Raw genomic sequence first — 10,913 nt, 5'->3', positions numbered from 1 at the left:
CCGCCTCACCACCACCAGCTCCACCATCTCTCTCTCTCTCTCACACACACACACACACACACACACACACACACACACACACACACACACACACACACACACACACACACAAACACACACACACATCAGTCAGTCACTTGGCTCCTTGGCGGCCTCAGTAAAACTCTGGGTATCAGTTTTAAAAAATTAATCAGGGATCAGGGGTTCCATTACACTCTCTGGCGTCTGAATCCTTGATCTAGCACTAAATGGAGAAGCTGGTTCAGTGTTCCAACATCATTTGACTTTCATGCAATGAAACTTTAATGAATGTGCCCTGTACAGTATGTGTACAGTGTGTGCATATGTGTGGGCAGTAGGACTTCACTTGTCCCTGCAGTGCAAGCCTATATATGTTATGTTCGTGCTTGCATTGACATTAACAAGAGCACATGGAGTATTTAACAAGGAGGCCCAACTCAAATAGAGGCCTGAATGCTGCAGATCGTGATGCTGTCACTAGTGAGGTGTAAAAATGAACTTTCCAACAGGTTTAGTAGAAGAGTTAAACGCCTTGAGTTTTGGCCCTCTTTGCCTTCCATTTCTCAGGCGCTTCACATGTAAGCAAAGACATGCTCCGGGGTCACGTCTCTTCCACAATATACCTCTAGATGGCAGTCAAAGAACACGTTTGGCTCCGCTCCGCTCAGCCTTCATGGCCGGCTCTGCACCTGCCTGGCCCGCCGCTGTCCCCCCACAGTGCGGACTTTCCTCCGCTCGGGGCTGTTTGTGAGCTCGGGGAGGCTGGCATCCCGCGTAATCCATCCTATAGCTTTGTAAATGGAGGTTAAATTGATAGGGACACCCAGGCCTCGGTCAATCCCCGACCTTTTGTTAAGTGCATGGGCACCAAAAGGAGGCGTGTCCTCGGGCAAAGCTTTAGTGAGGCCCAGGCTTTTCACGCCGTGTCACACATTAGGCCAATCACTGTGATGTATGATAACCAAAAGGATGCAATGCATATTTTAGAATGGTGGCTCCAGTGCACGTGAGCCTTCGCGAGCCAAGTTTCCTCTGTTTAAAAGCAAACATTTAAAGGACGTGATTTGTCCTGCAAACAGAAAATCTCTCATCTGTTTTTATTCACCCACTCAACAAATAAAGATGCTCGCAGTCTTTTTGCAAATACACCAAAACAGCCTTGATGCCATCAGTGTGATGTTTTTTCTTTTGGTATTTTCCCCGTGAAGACACCAGCTTGAGATGGTGAACTTAGAGGCAAAATCTGCAACTTTAACAGTAATTTTCAAACAAAACAATTTTAGTTTCATTTTTAAATAAAAAAGCCAACAGATGCCAAATTTTGTTCTGAGAAAAATTCTGACAGTCGTCGCTTTAAAAAATAAATTATAAAAATAAAATGAAAGTCTTAACTGCAAAAGGCCTGGAGCATAATTATGCCCAATCACTTTGTTGCTGGAGCCTCAGTAGTTTCATGCTTTTTTATCCCATTTCTTGATGGTTACAGAAAAGATGAGGCGTGTCTGTGTGTGAGAGAGCCGTCTTGGCGCAGCGGGGCCGGGTGTCCGTGTCCAGGTTCATCCGGTGCTCTCAGTACCAGAGCAGGCAGGAGCTCCAGCTGACAGACAATAGCCTTCAGCATCAGACCAGGGAACAATCACCGATTCATGGAAGGATAAAGGGGGGGGGGCGATGGGGGACTTGTCACCAAAACACACCAAGTCCGAGAGCAGGACGGAGTCGTTTCAGTGGTTTCTTAGTAATATACAAATATTTACGTGTTGGTGGATACGGGGATGTTTTGAGAGGCAAAAAAGCTGCAGCGTACAAATAGAGAACATCCTAAGGTGGCTCACATCAGGTTTCCTTCTTTAAAATCTTATTGCAAAAAGTGGATCATTGCAGCACTTAAATTAACCTGAACTTTTAAATGACCTCCTGTAAAATATCAAGAGATGATTCCTTAATGTGATTGTGGTCAAGTCGATTGTCTGGCACGATTAATTAAAAGTTGGCTATTTAAGTCATTAATAATAATATTTCACCTAAACATGACTGAAAAAACACCCATAACATGTTGTAGTTCCGTTATTCAGTGTAGCTTAATTGTGAAGATAAACTCCCGCTTCCTTCCCTTTCATTTCTGGTTCATGGTGCTTATGATGTGGAGCGGTTCTCAGGCCGGACATCAGTGCTGTACAGTGCCGTGCCATGCTAAGAAGGCCTGAGAACGGCGGTAGAAAACACAGGTGCTGGGGCTCTATTTAAGCTGCTCAGCCCTCTGTCCACTCGGTGTGCACAAGGCGAGAGATCACAGCCTGCACCCATGCGCCCCCACCCCAACATACACACAGCCTCCATATGTGCTGTCCGTCTAAGGCTATACGCGTGCACGTGCGCGAGAGAGATAGGGGATGGGGGGGGTGGGGGCGGTCATGTTCGCTTGAGTAAGCCAGAGTTGGGTTGCTTTCATGTTATGCTTGTTTTAAAAAGATGAGGCTTGTGCAATGGCAGTCCACACTAATAAGCATTAGACTGAAGTATTTCTTGACACCCCCCCCCCCCCACCACCACCACCACCACACACACACTCTCTCTCTCATACACACACACACCTCCCAACCTGACTATGAAAGAGAGAGAGTATGATCCCATCTGTCTATACATAGCCTACATATAATGAAAGCTTATACACCGCTGATCCTGTATCACTGCCTCCTGCCTTGTGTGACCTCCAAATTACAATTTAATTGACGGACACTTTTCAAACGCTGCCCTTGTCTTAGAGGGAGTGTGTGCGTGTGATAATGGTGAGTGTGAAAGAGAGACTGTGTGTGTGCGGAATGGGGTCGGGGGGTTTTGATCCGTTGACAACAAGCAGCAGGTGCATGGCGCCCTGGCATTGGTAAAAACGCGCACAATTTACGCACGTCGGATGCGGACACACATAATCGAAATTTACGCAAAAAGTCAAGGTGTCACACATCTCACTGCTTACAGCCACGCCAAATTATAAAACATTTCCATAGCTCATTTTTTGTCTTTCCGACTGAGTTACTTAAAAATCTCCTATCATCCTATTAATATCTCTAAAATCCTGTAAAAAGTTGTAGCCATTTCCTGTAATTCCTCTGAAATGTGCTGCAGGGTAGTTGTGATTTAAGGGTGGTGTAAGGTGAAAATACAACGTGTAATTAATGCAGACTAGGTTGTTTTGGCCTTTACAAGGGTGGCTAATTGCTGCTAATATTTCCCATAATAACCCATAAAAGGAGAGCAGCAGCTCTCTGTCTAAAATGCAGACTTGGCAGGTCATGGTCATATAACTTAGTATAAATTACCGCTCAGTCAAGAGGAATGCTGCAGCCCTGCGTCTTACCTACAGAAGAAAAGAGAGAGCGAGAGCAGAAAGTTTAGTCCAAAGGGCCCCCGCTCATTCCTGCACTGACAGCCGCGCTGGTGAGGCTATAGGAAAACTGGTGCTCTTTGGGTGCTGCATGAATACACACCAATAGGAAAGTTGTGTTCAGTTAACCGGTGAAATCCGAGAAAAAACAGGGCAGGGCAAGTATTTCTCACCGCCAGGCTCCGGCTTAATAGTCCCCCCTCCTTCCTCTTGTTCCCCGGTTGGACTGACAGTGCCTGAATTAACTTCGGTATACAAGATGTTGTGGTTGGGAATGAAAAGGAAGGTAAACTATGACCTCTAAGCGGATCATCACGGCGCAAACAACCATCAATCCAAACAAAAATCAGTAATACTTCTCAGAGAAGCGTTCGCTTGTGTTTTTCTCCCCTTAACGACACTTTAAATCACTTTGACTTCAAATCTGGAAGTCAAAAAAAAAAAAAAAAAACGCTAATCGTCTTTATGTTGTTGACTTGATGTTCATGCAAATCTTGTTTGACAGATGCACTTGCACAGTTAAACGCAAAACAACTAAAGGGAGGGAAAAGGGGAAAACATGTGAGTCTCCATTGTTGCCGCACTTGTCTCACATTCTCGTTTACTCTCATGTAAGTATCACACACAGAGATTACTCCTCGCTAAGTTCCTTTGTCTTGTGATCCATATTTGAGTTGACAGATCACGAACAAGAGCTCCCCCACTGTTAATGACCCCAGCCAGCAACAGATAGACTCACACTTCCAGCACTTTCCACCACTACCACTCTGGCCTACATATGTTTACAGCCGTGCACCTGTTTACATGCGTCTCATTTACACCATTAAACATGCTGGAGGAGAAAATCACTACGATGTTTAATTAATATTGACTATTGGTGAATGTCTGGGATCATATCCTAGTGTTGAAGTCCTATAATATTTCTTTAACGCATAGTTTGCTGTTGCATTTATGGAAATCCATTATAAATATTCCATGTAAACAAAGTGCGAGCGCACCGGACCCTTGAAAGAGTGCGGCAGGCGACAGTTAAAGTTCGCATCTTGAGATCACTTTGTCTTTACACGGTATTTCAAACAGACACATCGCTTTCTCTATTTTTTCCCCTCGACTTAGTTAAATTTATATCTGCATATTTACACTGTGTTTCCAGGGCCGCGGGATAATGAACGTAACGTTGCGCAAATGAAGCCCATTCATGGCTTGTTTTGTATTCATGAGTCTCTATCTGTAGCTCCATCTTTCAGATATAGCCCTAATCCTCGTGTCCTCCTTTGCCGATAAAGATGCTCTTCAGTTTACGATTAATTTAATCTCAATCATAGCCGAGACTTGTCGCAGCCAATAAAACTTGTGGAGTGCGTAAATGGAGAGGTGGGGGGGGTGTGATAAGGGTCTGGTGGTGCGGCGGTGCCATGGCCCCTCGGTGCTCTTGATAGGGCCTATCTGTCTCTGGCAGGCCGATTTAAGACCCGGAATGGGTTTAAAATATGATACAGATTTCTCCATCTGCAGTCGGCTGCCAATGAGTGCGGCTGGAGATGGTTTGTTTCAGCCAGGCAGGGAGCTGAGCTTTGCGTTTGTCTGCATTATGGCCTCGGTTATTTCAGGATCACAGGCCCACTGAGTCGTATGACTGAAGCTTTTGACACACTTGTTTTTGTGTTTTGATTGGTGTCCGTCTGAGGGAGACTTATGCATGCAGATAGCTCATGCGCACATTTCATCCAGTGGAGACTGTTAACATTTATGGAGGGGAAAAAAAGTCTATGGTCAAATCTAAAGTATCTGTAACAAAGTTTACTATTTATAACAATTTAAACTTTTGTCAAACTGAATCTCGGATTTAACGGACAGGATTTCACTTTACAACCATTAAACAAAAATGTTATCTTTGATTAAAGCCAAGCGGTTTTTTACACATCCGTGCCCATAGCCTCTTCTGTTAGTAACCCATAACCATTAGTTTAGCAAATGTAACCAGTCTAATTAGGCACGTTTTTGTGTGAGAATCGGTTCCCTGGTGTCTATTCTAAATACTGAATGTCCCCTTTCAGCCTCTTTTGCGTGCGTATTTATGCACACGCACATCGCCCGTACAGTTTTATATTTAAGCTTTCAGACTTTGCACAAAATTGCCAAACATCCTGGGAAAATATCTGAAAAGCAGGCCAAAGAGACCTGTGTTCCTCTTGTTGGAGACAGTAAAGTTTCACTTTCAGTTGTCGTATTAAAATCAAAGGTCGGGGGAAGAGCTGCAGGTTTGCACTGCTGATGTCGCCGCCGTAGCTTTTAAGCCAGTCTGCGCTTTCTGAACGTCCTGCCGTCTCCTTGAGCCAAACAGCAGCATCTGTCCTACTTTCTGCTGCTAAACACACGACTGCAACACTCACAGAGCTTCGACGCGTAGTGCACGGTGGCCTGCAGTTAATACAGCAGCGTATTTACACGGAGAAACCCTCTGCGCTGCTTTTAGGAAGCAGAAATCTTTGCGCAAGTGTTTTCAACAAAACTATAGCTCCCGCAACAGTGTCCTATAGCAAATCTGCCCTAGTCTGCAGCATAATTGGTTGGGGATTTAGATGGAAAAGGACTGCAGGAGAGAAAGCTTTTTTTTTTTTCTTTCTTTCTTTTTTTTTTTGAGGGGGAAATGGTTCTCGTCCGAGGAAGAAAAGCTCTTTTCAGCGGACCACAATGGGAGATTGGGACAGGGGAGGAGTCCCATCGTGATTAGCCCATTTAATGGCGCGTTTACTTAATTTCTGTATTCACTAGCAACGGTAAACAAAAGGGGAAATAGCACTCACATTTTTAAGTGCTGCATGACGTTGACGTTTGCCAGAATTTGTGCAGTATACAGAGGCAGTCATATAGGGCGATGATTTTACCTACACCACACGGGTTTGAACTATGTGTACACATAAATTAAAACACTGGCTTTCACTTCCTCTAGCAAATAGAATCTCCAACATTTAAATTACAGCATCTCGTCACTGTGAAAGATCAACTCAATTTACACCAATAAGAATAAATAGTCTTTAAAGCCAACTCTGCTCTGGAGGTAAACACAAACTAATTTTAGGTGAGTTCAGCCGGCTGACAGCATAACCTGGTCCGGGGACGCATAAGCCAGGATGAGCATTAATGCTTCCACAATCCAATAATGAGCCAATATGAGCATGTGTTTAGCCACTTATCAATGTCCTTATCCGTAATCGGATGGAGAGACAGACTTCATGCAAAGAGGTATAGCAAATTGAATACTGTATTTGATTTAGAAATGTATGGTACATTAACATAATAACCACGCAAGAAAGAAACATTGAATAGGCTAATGTAAATAAGCGCTTTGAGCGACCCTGGGGCGGCAGAGAGAAGAGGAGAGGAGGAGGGGGGGCAGCCTGGAGACTTGAATAAATGTAGTCATAACAAGCTCTTTTCATATATGTTTTTTCTTTTCTTTTTTTTCCGCACAAGTGACTGGTAACATATGTCAATATCACCCACCACCCCCCACCCAAAAAAAGGAAAAAAGTAAAAAAAAAAAAGCGGCTAGAGCACTTCAGTTGTAAGTTTTGACAAATATTTTATGTAGGAACACCAAGTCAAGAAAAGTGAGGAAGGGATAGAAAAGAGGATGAGACGGGGGAGAGCAATAATTATGTACAAGCATATTTATACACGTATATTACAGACCGGGAGAATGATCGCATTATAATTCAATATAAAATTTTGAAAATAAAAATAAAAATCTGATACAGTCATAAACGATCTCGATCGACATTTTTTGACCATGTACCCCACACAGGCAGTGACAGAAGTGTATTTAAAAAAGGTGCTTACGACTTAAAATGATTGTCTGATGAACACAAAGTAAAAACAGGATTGCATCTTGTCTGCACGGCGGCTGCTTCGCCGTCATCACCATCATCATCATCACTTGGACTAAAAACGGAGATGGGGTTTGGGTGGGGGTGAGGGGGAAGCGACGAAGACACCAAGACGATCTGTTTTTATTCCCTCTGATCGATGTTCCTGATGGAAAATCTTGCACTCAGGTTATTTTCCCTGATTACAAAATAAAAAATAAAAAAAGACATCATGCAAGTAGTCTAGTAGTAGTAGTGGTGGCGGTGGTGGTGTGGGGGTATGAAGAGGAGGGGGAGGCGTGGGTCCTTTGAAAGCGCTTTTTAATAAAAAAAAAAAAAAAACGACGTGCTTTTATCTCTTTTTATTTTAATATTTATATCAATCGGTCCTTATTTCATCCGCGATATTTCATAAGTCTTTTTTTCTTCCTCTCAGGTCCATTTTCCCTGTAAATATTTCTCTTTTTGTTTGTTTTTGTGTGTTTTTTTCCTCCGTATCATACATCGCACTCCGAGTCACTGGATGTGACGGACAGGATGGACGTCCCAGTATCAACTCTCTCTGTCATACTGGAAACGCTGGTGGTGGGACTGGCCGCGGTCGACGGCGACTCTGCCGAGCTGTGAGGGGTGAGACCGGCCTCTGAGAGGGACCTCATACCGCTCGGTCCTATTGCTTGGTGCTGGAGCCTGGAGAAGAAAAGAAGCGAGGAGGGGAGGGGAAAAAAGAAGAAAAAAATGAGAGAAATGGCAATTAGACCTGAGAATGTCCCCCTTCCCCTCCTCCTCCTGCAAAATAGGGGTTCAAACTCGCCTTTCTTTCCCCCTGCCGGCCCCAGCCATGCATGCATGCTTTTATCAAATAGCCAGCTTTCAGGGGACAAAACACAGCACTATTTAGACTACCAAATGTTGGAAGAAATGTAATGAGTTCTTTTTGCTTTTTTGTTTTTTTTTCTACAAAAGTAGGCATGATGAGCGCGCGAGTCAGCAACGTGGGATTTAAATTACGCGTCATATCACTCCAGAAAAAATATAAGCTGTGATCAATTTTAATCTTTTATTAGAGCAGTTTGATGCCATTCTTTACAACAACCGTCTGCAGCTATTTTGATTTTATTCCGCTTTTATTCGCTGTGTGCACTTGCTCTGCATGTATTATTTGTCTTCCACTTTGCACGGTTGCATTCATCTTGCAAAGCCCTGTGACTCTGCAGTTTCATAACCAAAAATATTATTCAAATAAAATCTAGAACTTTTTCCCAATTGCAAAATGTCACGAGGCTTTAGCACAGATGTGCTTCAGTCTGATGGAAGTGGAAGTGTATGACTGAGAGACGTGGAGAGCCAGGTTACTCCAATCATCCTAAATGTTTATCTCCAATCCACTCATGATAATAACTCCATCACGGCGGGATAATGTCAGGCTGGAAATATATCTATTCATTTAGCAAAAAGATTAGAACAGTGTTCATATGGCTTAGTACCCTCCGAGGTATTTTCTAATCAATTATAGCATTTCAATGGAATGATACCACACTTAATGTTATGAATACAGCCTATGTCTTCAAACGCTTTTTGATACGCATGTCCATTTCAGCCCAGTAATATCAATAATATCTCCATTATCCTTTGAGATAATCTTTTTCCCAACAGTGTTCAGTAACGTGATGTTAAAATGAAAGATGCACTATAGTACATGATAAATGTAGCTACTATACGCTGTGTAGCTTCAAGAAATCATTGCATAGCTTTGGTCACGAGCACAATAATATTTCAAATTATTTGCAAAACATGACAATTTCAAGTGTATTTAAAGGAACAAAGGAAAAGATTAATCTTCTGGCTAAACAGATATTAAGACTGACCCAGTCCTGTTTGTTTTCTGCCTTTTACTGATTAAAATAATTCAGAAGGCTGTTTACACTACTATCACCGAAATAGTGATTATACTATAAATAAGTGACGTCCAGTAATGTTTATATATATAATTTCAGCACTCTTTGTCATTTATTGCAATACTTTCACTCTTACGGAAACGATAAACAAGCTGCTTCTGTTTAATGTCAACCTTGCGCAATAACCGCTTCCTCGCTTTAACAGCAGTCTAGTTTGTGTTTCTCTTATTATTATTTTACTATTCAGAGTTACTTGAGCAACAGACTTGAATTTTCACATAAATAGTGTTTTTTTTTCCTATCTGATAATTCCCTATTCTGCTCAAAATGCTGCAAAGTTAAATTACATATCTGCCGAAAATGTTTTAAGAAGAAGAAGAAACCAGGAGAAAAACCTCTAATATTTTCAAAAGACAGTTTGGGATATTTACAACAGCATAAATAGTGTTTTCGATGTTCATCCTGATTTCACTTCATAACAAAAATGTCGCCGCAGCCTGCTCCCTCCCCCGCCAGACAGAGTCGTCTTTTTCCTAGACAGTGTCTATCCGTAAGCACAACTACACGTTTATGAAATCTCCTCTTTTTTCTTTTGCATTCACGCATTTGAGGCAAACTTTGCTCGCATACATTCTTGTGTTTTGACAGTAAGGACAAAAATCACCAACCTGTTCTTGGCCGCCGCGGCTCTGTCTCGTTGCCTCCGGTTTTTAAACCAGTTTCCGACCTGTGTGGGAGTGAGTCCAGTGGCTTGAGCCAGTTCCCTTTTCTTGCTGGGATTTGGATATGGGTCCTGAAGGTACCACTCCCTCAGCAGGCTCCGTGTCCGCTCCTTGAAACAGTGCGTCTTCTGCTCGCCGTCCCAGATGGTCCGAGGCAGCGGAAACTTCTTCCGCACCCGGTACTTATCGACCGGTCCGAGGGGACGACCGCGAAGCTTCTCGGCCTCCTGGTAATGCGCTTCCAGCCACATGGCCTGCAGTTTGCCGTGCGAGTCCTTGGTGAACTTGTGGTTCTCCAGGATGTGGTAGAGGTCTCTGAAATTCCCCGTGTGGAACGCCACCACGGCCCGGGCGCGCAGGATGGACTCGTGCTTGTTGATCGCCTCGCATGCTCCCGGAGCCACAGGCAGGGACCAGAGGAAGCGGCCCAGCCGTTCGATGTCCCCGGTCTCCTCTAGCGTCTCGCAGACGCTCGCCACCTGCTCCGGGGAGAAGTTGAGGGTCGGTAGCTGAAACATGGACAAGTCTTCTGGAGACCTGGTGGTGGGAGCGCTGTTCGCCAGGAGCAGAGGGCGATCAGCGAAGTTTGGCAGGAAGAAATGGGAGGGATAAAGCTCTAAAGGGGATCTGAAAACCATGGAAATGACCTGAGAGAGAAAGAAAATTATCGAGAAAAGGGAAAAAACCGAAAAAACACGGCAAGTAAAAAAGATTGAATGATTCAATGGCTATCGCCTAATGACACCAGCCTCATAATATCTCCCCCCTAAATCCGCCGTTGAGTGTAGCATTGAAACATTTTGTTTCCCTTTTCTATTGGTCTTCTTGGTGTCGTTGTAGCGTTGTCATGGCAGCCCTGCCAATCACTGTCAAGCGTGCCAATCATTAGCCAGTACGTAGCGCGAGGCTTTCACCACTTGTGCTGCACGCACGGGGGGTTATCAGAGTCTCCGATCTCCACAGCAACCTCCCACCGCACCGCGCGCATCAGGCACAAGCCAATGCTCGCCTATCTGCT

The 10,913-nt window shown here is 43.9% G+C and overlaps 1 protein-coding gene across 1 annotated transcript; it reads right to left on the bottom strand.

The window, feature by feature from the left end:
• Positions 1-7,593: 7,593 nt before the first annotated feature.
• Positions 7,594-10,681, bottom strand: six3a (SIX homeobox 3a). Its single transcript, XM_070978318.1, has 2 exons — positions 9,842-10,681; positions 7,594-7,965 (listed from the first exon to the last, which is right to left on the bottom strand). The coding sequence occupies exons 1-2, from the start codon at positions 10,531-10,533 to the stop codon at positions 7,773-7,775; spliced, it is 885 nt and encodes a 294-aa protein (XP_070834419.1). The 5' UTR covers positions 10,534-10,681; the 3' UTR covers positions 7,594-7,772.
• Between the last annotated feature and the right edge of the window lie 232 nt (positions 10,682-10,913).

Source organism: Chaetodon trifascialis, chromosome 13 (assembly GCF_039877785.1).
Source record: "Chaetodon trifascialis isolate fChaTrf1 chromosome 13, fChaTrf1.hap1, whole genome shotgun sequence".
In the NCBI taxonomy this organism is placed as follows: Eukaryota; Metazoa; Chordata; class Actinopteri; order Chaetodontiformes; family Chaetodontidae; genus Chaetodon; species Chaetodon trifascialis.
Note: the sequence above shows the minus strand (reverse complement) of the source record. Positions and strands in the feature narration are given on the sequence as shown.